The sequence below is a fragment of the Xenopus laevis genome, chromosome 1L (assembly GCF_017654675.1).
Source record: "Xenopus laevis strain J_2021 chromosome 1L, Xenopus_laevis_v10.1, whole genome shotgun sequence".
NCBI lineage: Eukaryota > Metazoa > Chordata > Amphibia > Anura > Pipidae > Xenopus > Xenopus laevis.
Window position 1 is genome coordinate 180,596,991 of NC_054371.1, and position 16,306 is coordinate 180,613,296.

General features: G+C 37.9%; 1 protein-coding gene across 1 annotated transcript in view; it reads left to right on the forward strand.

The window, feature by feature from the left end:
* Positions 1–16,306, forward strand: part of osbp2.L (oxysterol binding protein 2 L homeolog) — a 136,589-nt gene that overhangs the window by 22,118 nt on the left and 98,165 nt on the right. Inside the window, exon 2 of the mRNA XM_018263951.2 lies at positions 2,252–2,460. Coding sequence (XP_018119440.1) covers positions 2,252–2,460 — 209 coding nt within the window. The remainder of the gene's footprint in view (positions 1–2,251; positions 2,461–16,306) is intronic.

Sequence of the window (16,306 nt, forward strand, 5' to 3'; positions counted from 1 at the left end):
AAAAAAACAGCAATAAAAGATTGTAAAGTTAAGAATATATCTGCCTTTTGGGGCAGAACTTAGTTGGGTTGCAATTAATTTTAATATTTAAATCTTAGGGGGACATTATTATGCTATAGTAGAATAAGGGGGACTGCCGTGGTTAAGAGATAGTTATGAAGCTAGTTGCTTAGTATACATAACGTTTGTTTCAGACTTGCATAATCAGTGGAAACCCTGCAGTCGTGGGTGGGCCTGAGGAAAAGGGGGACCCACATTGTGGGGTTGGCTTCCCTCCCCAGTTACTTCCTATGTAAATATTCTTGTTGTGTGGTCGCACAACCATGCGCAGCCACTTTGTTTTTATTAATATTTATGCACAGCCTGCGAAACCTGGAGGGAAGCAAGATTTAGTGTGGGCCAGAGCAGCTAGTGTGGGCCAGGCCCCTCCAAAACTTTTTTTGCAGCAGGGGTGCAGTGCTTACTTGATATGCCACTGATACTGTTTATAGTCTGTTTTAAAACAGTGCTGCCTATGAGTGGGCTGCCTACTCATTTAAAGCTGGATTTTTTTATGTTATGCTCACCTTTTTCCTATTAATCTCTGCACCTTTGGCCAGTTTAGGAATACAGGATTTGCCTGTTGTGTTAACTTTGGCAGGATAAAGAAAGGCTGTCCACCCGCAGCCATGGGGTTTTATATTATGACCTTGTTGATATAATATTCAAGATAGGATTGAATTGTTTATGCTGTTAGGATTGGAAGAACCCAATATATGTCTAAATTAGTTTAGCACAGTGTTGATTTACCACAAAGAGTTATAGCTAAGAGCAGACTTGTGTCCTACTTTAAAGGAAATGTTCAGTGTAAAAATAAAAACTGGGTAAATAGGCTGTGCAAAATAAATAATGTTTCTAATATAGTTAGTTAGCCAAAAATACAATGTCTAAAGGCTGGAGTGATTTGATGTATAACATGTCAGTCAGAACTCTACTTCCTGCTTTTCAGCTCTCTTGGTTTACACTGACTGGTTACCCTGGCTACCAGGCAGTAACCAATCAGAGACTTGAGGGGGGGGCCACGTGGGTCATATCTGTTGTTTTTGAATCTGAGCTGAATGCTGAGGATCAATTACAAACTCACTGAACAGAAATGTACCATGTGGCCCCCCTTCAAGTCGCTGACTAACTCAGAGTTATAGAGCTGAAAAGCAGGATGTTGGATTCTGGCTGTTTTATTAGACATCTGTTCACTCCAGCCTTTATATATTACATTTTTGGCTAACTAACTATATTAGAAACATTTTTTATTTTGCACAACCTATCTCTTTACCCAGTTTTTATTTTCACACTGAACTGTTCCTTTAAGCTCCCTCGGTAATACCAAAAATAGAAAGCTGTGCCCTAGCTGTCTCTATTTATTTTGCTTTTATGTCACTAGAAATGAGTTAGGCAGTCTAACTGTGGGGACTACATGAATATTTTTATTTCAGGATTGCTGTTATTAACAAAGCTTTCATTATTATGCTAAATAACAGTCCATTCATACTGTGTGTGGTTCACTGATCACTCCTAGTTGTAGAATGTTGTAATGCGTTAGCCATAGTTCAGAAAAGGATTTTTTTTAAAAAAGGGAGTAATAGGATAGTTTTTTGGCTTAATGAGATTCATCAGCCATAAAACCTAATAAATAGTATACATTTACCACTATTTTTTTCTTTTACTTATCAATCCTGTTTCAGCACTGAACATAAAAATGCATGTTAAAGGGGATATAAACACTCTGAAAATAATAATTTATAATTTTTAATAAATATCAGCAGCTTTAGAATATTACACTTTTGGCTCGGCAACTTTGAGTTCCCATGTCTGATGGACATTTGCCAGAGGACTAAATGACTTTTCAGGTGGAGTCCTCAAGGGACATTCTCTCCCTCTCTCCTTTGTATTTTAAAGCTTTTCTGACAGCAGGAGGGAAGCTGTACCTTTTCACCACCATATCAGCAATCTGATATGGACCCAATGCATTGACTCAACCGTCAATGTAAAACTGTTTTTGTTGGTGAATCTTCTAGGAGAGCAGATGTATGTTACTGTAAATTTGATGTTTCACGATATGCATTACATATACTTTATCGAAGACACGGAATAGATACTAATTTGTGGAAACATTGTAAAATGTCTTCCTAATTTTCGAGATATTTTAAATTGTATCCTGGCCTCTCGGTGATCCTGAGATTAGAATTAAGCATTTGTGTGTTGCATCCTTTAGGACACAGGCGGAAATGGCCCACACCTGCCGGGGAACCATTAATTTGTCAACGGCTCATATTGACACTGAAGATTCATGTAACATTGTCCTGACCAACGGAGGAAGAACGTATCATCTTAAAGCAAGCTGTGAGGTGGAGAGGCAAAGATGGGTTACTGCTTTGGAACTAGCAAAAGCCAAAGCTATCCGCATGATGAACAACCAGTCAGGTATAGTTGCTCATAGAATATGGAAAAAAGAGCAGATTGGTACTTTTATGATAAATTGTTGATGTGAGCAACATGTTGTTCAGTGGCCAAAACTAGTGTGCGTTGTATAGTCATGGTTGCTAGGACAAAAAAGAAGGGCATCCAAGACAGAACAAAAATTCTGCCCCAGTTCCCCCCCCCCACTGACATCAACAATCCCCCCTTCCTGCTCATTGATCCTGATACACTCCCCCAGCTGAAGTACGTTCCTAGATTCCTACTAATTCCTCCTAATATGTACCCTTCCCTTGTTTTCATACATCCCACCCTCCTTTTTTAACTATATATATATATATATATATATATATATATATATATATATATATATATATATATATATATATATATATATATATATATATATATATATATAGTAAAAATATATACTTAAACACAGTTACATTGCTCCTTTAAAAGAACAACAATGTGCCAGTGCATTATACTTAATATAGAAGGAATGTGCTTAAAAAAATGTGTTTTGGGCTACTTATTAAAAATTTCTGCAAAACTCTACTAGTCCGACCCATGTATGTATTTTTTTTGTACATACAAGGCTGTGATTGGCTATTCCCCTCCTATTGTGCTTTTGGCAGGGACCATTAGGACATGCAAACTTTCATTTGAAACAGGGAGTATAGGGATCCAATAAAGGGGCCATTTATAAAGTTAATGATAATTTTTAGCCCAGAGTGAAACCAGCGCCATATATTCTTCATTATTGCCTTCAAGATTGGTGGGGATTTCACTTCTACTTTATGTCGCTTTTAACAAAACATTAGTTTAAATTTACATAACACACAGTCATGTACTATAAACATTATTCCAGTTTCTCACATTCAGTTGAAATATAAATAGCCTTAAGAAAAACAAGTAAGGAATGACAGATTTTTGGCTATTAGGAGGACAAATCACCCTACAGCCTGATTGTTTCTCTTTGTTCATTGGTGCACTAAATAGAATTCAGTGCAGAGCCCTTAGTCAAGCTCATGACCAATTGTTGTTTCTAGAACATTGGTAATAAGCAGCTTTGACCCCCCACAAACTACAAGCAATGCAGGTTTTCAGGATATTCCTGTATCCTTTCCGCTGACAATTTAATGGGCCCAAGCAGGATATCTTAAAATCCTTGCTTGTTAGCAGCTTCAGTCTGCCCATAGACACAATTATCCGTATGAATTTGATAAGTCCATTTTTCTGGCTTGACTCTTTGACTAATCCCTGCCATTCATTTAGTTGAAGAGGATAACAGGACATTTGTGTATCTAACAATCTGTTTTTTAGTTCTCTATGTCTAGTTCAAATATTTTGAATAAATTACAAATAACTTACCATAGAAGAATGTGACAAAAAGCAGGCTCAGTGATAGAATGTTGTTTCCAATTCGAATAGAGATACGAGTATATACTTATATTAATGGTGTATCTAAATTTTCAAAACCAACCAATTTTTAGTTTGTCCAAAATAAATATTTGGAGATTACTATAATGATATATTTATTTTATGACATTACCTTCTTATTGCAGGCATAGCACACGGGGCATATTTTCTGCTGGTGCTTTTCAGCTGGCCAAGAAGCACTTAATACCAGTGCATCTAACTTCCTTTCATTTGTGTTGAAAAAAATGGGACAATGCTAAAACTGGTGTTGAAATGCTTAGTTCCAGCACTTAGACATATTTATCATCAAATGAATGGGATGTCACAGTGGTGGATTTGGGCACTTCTCTGTCATCTGAAAAAACTGGTGACGAATATTCTCATATGCCAAAGGCCTTGTTACTGCCTGCAAATTTAATTGTAATAACATGACATTGTACCAAAACCATCCTTATCTCCCTTTCATAGCTCTCTAGTCAGTATGATTGTCCTCTTATTTTATTATACCACCAAGGGAACATGGTTTAGGAGTGTCAATTGATGTTATTGTCAGTTGATGTTAATAGAAACACTCAAGAATGACAGCAAGAGGAGCAAACTCCTAACATGTACAGAGGGGTACTATAACATGTCTAGCATAACTTGTCCAATTCAACTAGAGATTTTTAAGTTTGTTCTCTTAAGGCCAATATCGCACAACATTTATTTTCTCTGCTGGTGAAAAAACAGCAGTAATGTCCAATATTGCCAGTGTAGAATTCCATTGAAATTATGGTGACCATCTGTTATATACAAAATTGTGAAACCATAGTAATTAGTTGACATTCTGGCTGACGTAGCTTGATTGCCAGAAAAAGCAAGTTGTTACCAGCTACGGGTGCATGATGCATCCTATTACATCAGAGGTCACAATACTTTTTACAATTGTAATCATCAGTATTCTGGACTGTATGCTAATAAAACACAGTTATCCCTTGCTCAAGAAGATCTTTGAATGTGTTTATTTTAATTTATGCATAAATCCTATAACTTTATTAAATAGATCATAGAGTCAGGGCTTTTTTTGGATGGACTTGGCTTTCAGTACCATTTTTTTAGTGAATTTGTTAATCTTTGTTAATCTTAACATGTTCTAGTCTCTCTTGAATTTCCTCATGTGTGAACCATGCATCATTAGTTAAATTACTAGAATTGGGACTATTAAAAGACAAGGAAAGTCTGAAATAGAATAAGGCTAGAAATGCTGTATTTTGTATACTAAACATAAACATGAACTTACTGCACCACAAACAAATAATTTATGCTTTCAAAGTTGGCCACAGGGTGCTGTCATCTTGTAACTTTGTTAAACATTGTTGCAAGACCAAGACTGTGCACATGCTCAGGCTGCTGTCTAGGGATCGTCATAAATTATCAAAAGAGCCCAAGTCAAACAATATCTGCCAGAAGCAAGACTGATTAATAATCAGAATATACAGACTGCACTGGGCACTGTGTTGTCGTGTAATCTAATGTGGATTTTATAGTATTTGTATTGTTTAATACAAACTTTCTCCAACCCTGCAGAACCAGTGGCAGCGGCAAAATAATCCTCCAAATAGAATCCCAGTTTATCTGTTTAAATCTGGCTCCATGATCTTTGTCCCTGGAGCTGGAGTTGGAAACATTAAAGGGGATTTAAAGGCAAAAATAAAATCCAATACAAATCGCTGACTGCTTTACAGGGAAACAAAGCTGCTGGAGTTCTGGCTGGGAAGTAAGGCGAGGACTCCCTCTGCTGTTTATAAGTATGATTGTTTCCCTGCCTAGCAGTTAGGGACTGTCTGACAATTCCTATCCACAGCAGTAAATAAAGGGAGAATTTCACTGCATACAGTCGTGTTTCTTATAAAAACGATACACATTTTTTAATTAAAGTATATTGGAGATAGGTTTCTTTTTCATTAAAGTAAAAAATTGGATTTTATTTTTTTGCCTTTACATGCCCTTTAAGAAGGAAACCTTGATTAACTTGTTCCTCATTTGTGTAGACAGGCGAAAAATATGAGTTCAGAATCTGTGCTTTTATTTTGTTTTCAGCTGACCCCCTTCTGATACTAAAGGTCCCGCCCCTTCCTGCTTCATTTTTTTACCATTAACATATTTAAAAAAAGTAAACATCTGATTGGTTGTCATGGGTTCCAAGGTATATAGGTGGGGATGGGCAAAATTTGAAGTCAGAAAATGGAAAAATTTGATTTTTACTATTGTACATTAGCTGGTGGCTCTAGGGTAGCATAATAGAGTGGAAAGAGAGCAAATGTAAATTCCTTAAATTATAATGTAGATATATAAAAATGAGCAAAAACACTTTCATTGCATAATGTTGAACAAAACAGACAATTTTTTAAATAATTTTTTGATCCACGCAGAACTTGGTATTTAAAACTTTTCTCTTCACATGCAGTATGTGCTAGGAAGTCAGGATACAAATGGGTAGTGCACTGCCATAACACCCATGGGAAACTACAGCTTCTGACAAACTGGCACAAGTATAAGCTGTAATAACTGTGTCAGTTCTTTAATCTTTGATAAATTAGCTCATAACTTTTTAAAAGCAAGGCCTGCCATGACCACACAGTGGCTATTAAGGATTTACTCACATAATCAGCTTAATAAAAATGTTTAATGTTCAGTCATATTGATTATATAGTTTCAAAATAGATGTTTATAGAAGCAGAATGCAAAGACCAAAAAAAAATAATCCAATTTGCACACTGCTTTCTGCTTGATAACCCTTTAAATGTGGCAAGATCTATAAGATCTAGTTTGATATTTTATATTTTTCATAGTTAAATTAGACTATGGGGTATATTTATCAAAGAGTGAAGTTAGAGATCGCTACATTCCTCTAGAGTGAAGTTCCCCCACTCTCCATTCATTTGTATGGGATTTTGAAAGGTGTATTGATCAAAGGATGAACTTTCACTTTGACCCATTGATAAATACTCTTTGGGAGTAGCAGAATTTCACTCTAGAGGAATGTAGCGATCTCTAACTTCACTCTTTGATAAATATACCGCTATGACTGAACGTACCTTTTTTTTCCATGGAACTGATTGTGAGAAAATCTTTAAAAGCCACACTATAGTCATGGCAGGCTCTGTATTGTATAACAGTAAGGGGGGTATGTGCTAGGCATCTATCCCCTAACTTGTGAATTATTCAGATTGGCAGGAGTGCAATGGGGCCGGGAGGAGAGTCCAGCTTTCCCTGGGTGCAAGTGCTTGTCAAATGAGCACTAGGGGGCCTTGGGGAGACAAATAACCTTTTTAGTTTAAGTAGGTATGCAGATTTGACTTGGCTCCATCAATGGTTCCTGTACTTGTGAAAGTTCAGTATTAAATGAGATAGTTAAGGTTGGTATAATAATGAAGCTTCGTAGTATTGATTGCTGTACTTCTATTTGCATGCCTAACTTGTTTACTTTGTTTACACTCTGTATTCACTCATTTCATGTTGCATGTTGTGCCATTGCTTTCTTTCTAATAAATGTTTTTATTACTAAATGCATCTTCTCATGTTGTTTTATCATCAGTGTTTTTGTCTGTACAGTGAATAGAAATAAATAAAAAAAAAACGTTGAACTTTTTACACTTTTACTTTTTTCAGCTCCATGCACTGAAAACACATTTTTTTGCTTGTTTACATCTGCTTGTTGTATATTGTCTTTCACATGTTATCCATTGCTGAACATTAAAAAAAAAAAGTTTTTGTGTTTAGATTTCAGCCATATAGCATTAAATATACATATAAAAATAAGCATTCAGTAGATTTTTATTGCATTTAAAAATACAAGGTTCTAAAGCAGAAGCAAAGCCTTTTTGTGTACAGGTATGGGACCTATTATTCAGAATGCTTGGGACCTGAGGTTTTCCGGATAATGGAACTTTCCATAATTTGGATCTTCATATCTTAAGTCTACTAAAAAATCATGAAAACATTAAATAAACCCAATAGGCTGGTTTTGCTTCCAATGAGGATTAATTATACCTTAGTTTGAATCAAGTACAAGCTACTGTTTTGTTATTACAGAGAAAAAGGAAATCATTATGGCCTGCTTCTCTCTGATTGTGTTTTGTAGTGGAGTGTTGTGGATCTGTTCCTTTACACTTCCTGTGTAAAGCTGTCCTGACAGGTACAGCATCAGCATTTAGTGCAGCTACCTGGTGAAGAGATTGTCCTGGAAAAAGAAGAAGGCATGCGTCTCTGCTCCGCTGTATAGGTGCAGACCCGCTTCTCTCTGCCTGCCTACAAAATGTAGGTGGAGAGAAGCGGGCCATAAACCCAGTGTGCCCTCACCCTAAGGGAATGCAAAGTAAGATTTCATTCTCCTTTAAAATGATTGTACCCCCTCTTTGTCAGCCAGATAAGACTGCTGTGATTTTAATATAGCTGCTATAGGTACCCTACCTGTATTCAGTCACTTCTTCATAATGTGGCAAGGTTGCAAGAAGTCTAAATCTGGAAACCATTCAGTTGTCCATCAGTAAGCCCAAGATTTTCCAAGGAGGGATTCCATGTTCTTTCACTGGAATGTGGGGACCTTTGAAAGTCTTTGAATTCCACTAAAGATCACAGATGCGTTAATTCTTTCTTATTTATATATCTATAATTCTCCGTTCTAGACAATTTTACCTAAACATTAAAGGCCCTATTTGTGAAGTGGAAAATCTAAAATTGTGCAATGGTGAAACAATGGGATTTTGCAAAGTTAGGTCAGAACTGGGTAACAAATAGTGATATTTTGGTATTTTTCAATTTCTCTTAATCAGTCCCTATGTCTCACACTTTATGAAAGGCAAATTATATTGATCACTTATGGATTCAGGAATGACACGAATTTGCTGAAAAATACAAGATAAATGTTTTCATCCATATGTTCAATAACTTGCTGAAAATGAGAGACCATTTTTTAATGCTATATTTTCCTTTATGATTTTACCCATAGTAAGTAATGCAGGAAGGTGAACACTATCATTAAGCAGCAAACATAAATGTGGCAACAATATGGTAGAGACATCCTATGTATGTATATGTAAACTGGCTTCATAGGTTAGTTCAGGTGATATTTTGCCATACACTGCTAAACAGCGTTAGACTGGACCCCAACCCTTATGTGCACCATTGACCCAGGGCCACTCCCCACCTATAATCTGTTACCGCTCCCTCCATCACAGCCACAAGGATGAAATAATACTTAAAGGAAAACTATACCCCCCCAAACAGTGTAGGTCTCTTTAAAAAGATATTGCATGAAACAGCTCAGGTGTAAAACCCTGCTTCATGTAAATAAACCATTTTCATAACAATATACTTTTTTTTAGTAGTATGGGGTAATCCTAAATAGAAAATTGCCATTTTAAAAAAATAAGGGCCAACCCCTGGGATCCTAAGATTCATGGTGCACACACGATACCAAACAGACCATACTTGTAAGGTCACCTGAGCCAATTAACAGACAGAGTTCTGTCATTTGCTTCCCAGACATCTTCCTGTTACAGTTAGAGTTGTAGTATTTCTGGTCAGGTGATCTCTGAGACAGCACAGAGATCATCACGAAATGGTGGTTCAAGATTTACTTAAATATATATATACCAGTTTGGTAAGATTCTGTAATATGCCACTTAATATGATGTAAAGTTGTAAACTATCTGTTGCTTAAGTATTGATTTTGGGGTATAGTTTTCCTTTAAAGGGGAATGCGAGGGGTGGAGGCCCAAGAGACAAAGCTTGTGACTAGGGTGGGGGGCTCCTGAGGTGGCAGCCACCGTGGGCTCCATACACTAGTGATGTGCGGGCCGGCCCGATATCTGTGGGACGGTCAGATTCGGGCGGACCTCACACCCCCCTGTGCGGGTGGCAGACGGGTCCAGGTCGAGCTCTTCCTCCTGCCACCTTCAACTGCTAGCTTCTGACTTCCGGCTTTTCAGATGCATGCCTGCTTGTCCCGCCCCTTTTGTGATGTCATCGGCAGGTCTATAAAGGGAAGCTGGAAATTGGGCACAAGTGGAGGGAGGGTGGATTAGAGTCGGTAAAAACCTGACCCGCACATCACTTTCATATACCCCAGTCCAGCATTGCTTCCAGTTACCTGCATAAAAGAACAGAAGGAGAGAGCATTAATACAGAGGCTCACTGTCTCTATCAGCTATTATATAGTGATATTACCTGCTCAGTGTGTTCCTCCAGCCAGGGCGATCTACCAGTTAAGGTTGGACTGGGCCAGCAGGACACCAGGAAATAGCCGATGGGCCCTGCTGACCCAAACTCACTCCCCGCCTGTAAGCTGTGGCTGCAAGAAAATAAAAGTTCAAGAGAGTTTGAGACTGGGGCAGTGGGCACAAATGGTGAGAGGGGTTCCGTGACTGGGGTGGTCGGCCCCTGTAGTAGCAGACACGGTTGGCCCTGAACACCCCAGTCCGTCATTGCTGCTAAAGTGAGGTAAGTGGCCATACAGCTCCTCATCGGTAACCTCATGTGTGCCAGTGGGGATCCAGAACTGACGAGGTTTAAGGGCAGGACTAGATGTTGCGTTATGACCCAACACTACGCAATGCGACTAAACGCATGTGACGTGTCGGATGGATTAGTGAAAACGAAAGTGAAGGAGAATCACATGTAAACAACTACATTGATCCGACTGTCGGATGAAAAAACGCAGTGCCAACCATCACAACCTTTGTGCCCATTTTAGTCTCTTAAATCTCTCAGTTCAATGCCTCCTACGTTTGTGACATTTAGAGATAACGTTGAGGAATCTCAGAATTCATACCTCTGAGCTCCTTTTAAATCTTACACTATACAGTTTTATTTTCAATAAATATCTTTATTAATGTTGCCCATTGTCAGATGTGGAAGTTCACAACCCATTCCCACAGACTTATAATGGCACCAGTTCTTGTTCAACTAGTTCCCTTCAGTCTGGGCTAACCAGTTCACCATCAAAATTATCACAGTGTGTATGTGAGGTAAACCGTATTGTTTATTTCAAATTCAGAAAGATATTGCTAAACCTATGGAGCTATTTGCTAAACCTATGGAGCTGTACAAGTTTTACACCCAACAGATATTGTAGTTACCTTGGGACAGGTTATTTAGTTGTTAGGTTAGAACGTTAGTGATTTTAGCTTTCCAGGTAAAGTTGTTGTACTTTGTTAGCCATTCAGGGCAAGGGCAAGAAAAATAACAATCGGATGGTATAGGGTGATATCTTTATTGGCTAAGATAAGGTATCACTAAGGTATCGCCTTTATACCACCTGTTTGTTATTATTCTTGTCATTTTGGTTTTGGGATTCTGTCATGGATAAACAGGTTTATACAAAATGCATCAGTTGATAGCGCTCCACTAGCATAATCCTACATTCAAATTTGTTTAGAAGAGCAAAGAGATTTATTTTATATTTAGTTTTGAAATTTAACATAGGACTAGAAATATTCCCAGGTACCCACTTCAGTTACTCTTTACTGCTGTACTGCAACTTAAGGAGGCCACTCACCAAACAAGCAGATCTTAACCCGATATGCCCACTAACGAGTGGGCGTTATTGGGCTAATCCGAACATTCGTCCCTGGGGGCGAACGATCAGATTACAATGCTGTGAATGGGCGCCAACGGGAAGGGTTGCCACCTGGCCGGTGAAAATGATGGTATAACTGCTCCATGATACCTGCACTTCTAAAAATGCTCCAATGCCCCACCTAGTGTTAGGTATGGGAATAGCACTTAACAGTAAAACAAGCCAAACTGCAACTCCATCTGTTACACTGAGTAGGAGAACAATAGCTTACCTGAAAGCAGTTTAATTGTGAAGTGCTGGCTCTTTCTGAAAGCACAGAATCTGGCACAATGCCCCAATATGGCTGCCTACATGCCAAGGTAGTTCTGCTGAGAGGTCTTCTTATTTTAGAGCATTTGCATGACTGATACAGGTGATAGCATCTTCTTCAAATGAGAGCATAGGGCCAACACATAATTATTCTCCTCTGAAAACCAACCACATGTTAAGGTCATCATAGATTGGCCATATGGTGCTCTAGGTAATGGACTGGGGGCTGAATGGACAGATACCATACAAGGGGTATAGATAATTGTATTGCTCAATTCATTGGCCCATCTGCCCAAATAATCAGAACAGCAAGAAGAGCTGCGCCTTCTCTTCACTACCCTTTGCCTAACAGATGAAAATGTTTTATCATGACCGATAATCCTTTATCCACCAGGATTGCAAGTGTATCTGTTGGAACAGCACCCAGACTGGCTATACATGCCCAGATGCTCGGATCATATGGTCGAAACTTTCCAGGCTGCCTGACCAAATCTGGACATACAGTATATGCCCATCTTAAATGTTTAACATTGTAAGATTTTATAAGCATTTTTTTTACGTCTTATATCAGTTGCATTGGTTGTATTTTTGTATGTGATCTGTATGTTCAATGTGTATGTTTAATGTGTATGTTCAATGAATATAGCCCCTGACTTCCCAGAATTGTATGCCTATGATTGTGAGAGCAGGGGCTTTCATGCAGAAACAGTTACTGTGTGCTTTGTCAGGCTTATGGTCATTTGACTGGCAATATGAGACCTCAGTGACTTTGAGAGAGGAAAGTTGTTCGGTAAAGCCTAGTAGGAGTTGCACTGACAAGCTGAACTCTATGTTCTATTAAGAACTATAGCTAAAGTGATGATAGTAGGGAACTACTTGATCTTGCAGCAGAGTGACTTAAGTCCATAGGGAAATGGCATTTGAGGCCCTGTAAATTTTAGCAACATTTTGTATCATTCATTTTCTACTATAGGGAACACAATTATGGCTATATACATTTTACCTGATCAGCTTTCCTTCATCTTCACTATGCAGCTCATAGGCAATGTATGAAAAGCACAATTACAGTGGCTATTTATCCACATGGTGGCGCTGTTACTCTATTAACTGTAGCAAACCTATTCAAAGTGCATGAAATCACCTTTAACAAGAGATATATGTTCCCTCACAGCTTCCATCAGCTACTTCCACCTTGTTATCAACTTCACATTTGCATAAGTTCCATCAGAGAAATATGTGGACAGGATCTCCCATTGCCCTATGGGGGAAAAGATATTAGTGTATTTGCATAAAGATCAGGTACAAATACAGTCCACATTTGGTGTTTCACCTGATAATATTCATTAGGTAGACTTAAACTGAATTGTAAGTAAATTCAGTATCACAGAAATAGCAGCTTGCAGAGAACCTTCCATATCAAGGTTTTCTCAGTCACTGTTTGCAGGATAGGAGATTGTGAAAATGGGTTTACGGGTGGTGCATGAAGACAGAAGGCATATAATAGCTTTAAGAACATATATATTGACTGCATAGCATTACAGAAACATTTATCCTTTGCAAGATTTCCTGCCCCAGTAGAGTGTGATTTCCTTATCACTTGCACAGAGAACATTCTCAGTTTGATCAGGAGTGAATTTAGCAGCCAGCCCAGCAGGTTTTTGGACTATGAAAGGAAACAGAACACCAGAACATGGAGAGAATTTACAAAGTCCATGCAGAGATTTGCAATACTGTGTGTGGCATTGATTAATATATAGCTAGTAATCTTAGGGCACATTTACACTGGGTATATACTGTATGCACCTGGGCAGTGACGCATAGCAATCAGTCATTAGATCTTTATGGCCAACTGTATGAAAAACAATAAAAACTGTATTGGTTGCCACGGGTTACTACCCAGGTGCAAATGTGGATAAATGAGCCCTAGGATTTATGCCCATATAATAATGTATGATGTTTTGACATCCCTGTAGATTGCACACAAAAACACTCATTATCACTTCCTAGAAATAAGAATGAATTCACTGCTCCCATAGGATTATGCTGTGAAATCAATATTTTGTCTGACGAGAGATTAAAATCTGGGACAATCAAATAATCTCCCATCTGCTATTTAAATCTCTGCTGCACAAAATCTTTCTCTGCTTTCATTATGTTTTGTATCCCATTTAATCTCTGTTGTATAGGAAGCATGTCAGGTTTATGGCCTAATTATATAAAATGCATTACTGAAGGTACAGCATTTCATCTGCCAACCTTTATCTGTAATGACACCTTCACCAAGCACCACTAGAGGGCAGTGACATTTCACCCTAGGAAATGTCTGTTTATCATAAAAATAATGACGTTTCTAGTGATTAATGTACACACCCAGTTATTGTAGAACTGCAAAATATGTTGCTGTTTTATAAATACATGATACTAATAATATATAATATATTCTCCTTGTGATGAAAGAAGGTCAGTTTTGAAAGAAGGTCAAATGTAATTATGTGCACAGTTCAATACAATAGTACATAGTACTAATACAATAGTACATAATACAATAGTACATAATACAATAGTACATAGTACAAAAGAAACACATTAAACACAAATCTCTTGCCACCAACAGAATGGGCATAGACCACACCAACAGCATGGTAATATACAGCACATGGGAATGAAATGAGGCTAGAACATTATTCACAGCAGAATGCATAATTCTGCAAATATGTATTGTAGATATAAGTAGTTGATTTTAGCCTTTTTTTGGAATTAATAACCAAGTTATCTGTTATATCTGTGTCAGAAATACAGTGGCCATACAGGTAAGGGACCTATTATGCAGAATGCACGGGGCCTGGGTTTTTCCAGTTAAAGGTTACTAAACTAAAATCCTTTAAAGGAGAAGGGAAGGATTGGTGCAATTGGGGATGCCAAATGTTAGGCACCCCAATTGATTGTATTGACTTACCTGAAACCCTGGGCCAGTGCTCCTATCAGCAGAAAACTGCACCGGCCTGTGGTTATACCAGTGAGCACCACAGAGTGATATTCTTCTGTCTTCCTCTTTCTTTGTGCGGCTGCAAATGCGCAGTAGAACGAAAAGCCAAACTTTAACTAAAAAGTCGGCTATTTTGTTCAACTGCGCATGCGTTTTACCCGGGGAATTTTAAGACAGAAGAAGCCAAAAGAGGATTGCTCTGTGGTGCTCACTGGTATAACCCCAGGCCTGTGCAGTTTTCTGCTGATCGGAGCACCGGCCCGGGGTTACAGGTAAGTCAATACAATCACTTGGGGGTGTCTAACATTTGGCACCCCCAAGTGCACCAAGCCTTTCTTTCTCCTTTAAACACAGAATATAGACATTAGTATTGTTTTACCACTAGTATAGATTTATGAGGCTTAGTTGATATCAAGTACAAGGTGCTGTTTTATTATTATAGAATAAACCATAGTTGCTTGAAACAGACTCTGGGAAATGGCATTTCTTTAATTTGGAGTTCACTGGATATCGAGTTTCTACATAAGGGATCCCATACCTGTACATGGGCTCAGTGGATGCAGACATGAGGATAAAAATCTGAACATGATATCAGTTATAAATAATAATAACAATTTGCAGACAAACAGTATGTACCTTAAAGGGGAAATAAGCCCACCTTAAAGGGAATGTCAACCCAAAAAATAATTATTTGCCTAATAAAAGAAACAGAATTCTAAGCAACTTTGCAATTTTCGTTTATTACTAATTGTCTATGGTTTTTAAGTTATTTCTATACATTTTAAGCTATTGAAAGCAGTGTTTGTCTAGCGCTTTCTATTCTCTGCCCTGATAATACAATGTAAGACAAGGCAGCTGATTAACAGGCCTGTCTTTGCTTTGCAACATTGTTAAAAGAGTTACAAGCAGGAGTTAAGCAAATACTGTTTTCAATAGCATTTGTTTTTAAAAATAACTCTTAAAGCATTGAAAATGTATATTGGAAAGTTGTCCAGAATTATGTTTTTTTTTTATTAGGCACATTTTTATTTTGGGGTTGACTTGCCCTTTAACCACTAATATGATGAAAACAAAAAGGGGGAAAAATGAACATTTCCGAAGTGATATTTTAAAATAGGCTGTGTGGGTATATGCTTTACATTTTAGAAACATCTGTAAAACACACTTATTTCCAGCCATATGGGGCATATTTATCAGTTTCCCAAAATATGTCTCTTGGTGCTGTATGTTTTTTGGAATTTCCTTTTGTTTACTAGTACAGGTATGGGACCTGTTATCCAGAATGCTCGGGACCTTGGGTTTTCCAGATAAAGGATATTTATGTAATTTTGATCTTCATACTTTAAGTCAGTGCTGTCCAACTTCTGTGGTACCAAGGGCCGGAATTTTTCTATCCTACCTGGTGGAGGGCAGATAATGGAAGCCAGTGTTGACCACTCCCTGTTTTTAAACCACATCCACTTTAAAACACACCCATGTTACTACAAGAAGGACCATGTCTTTAGTACAGCAAAAAACCAAATGGTTGGTGCTCTGCAGGGATATCACTTATCACTCATATATGAACAAAGTTG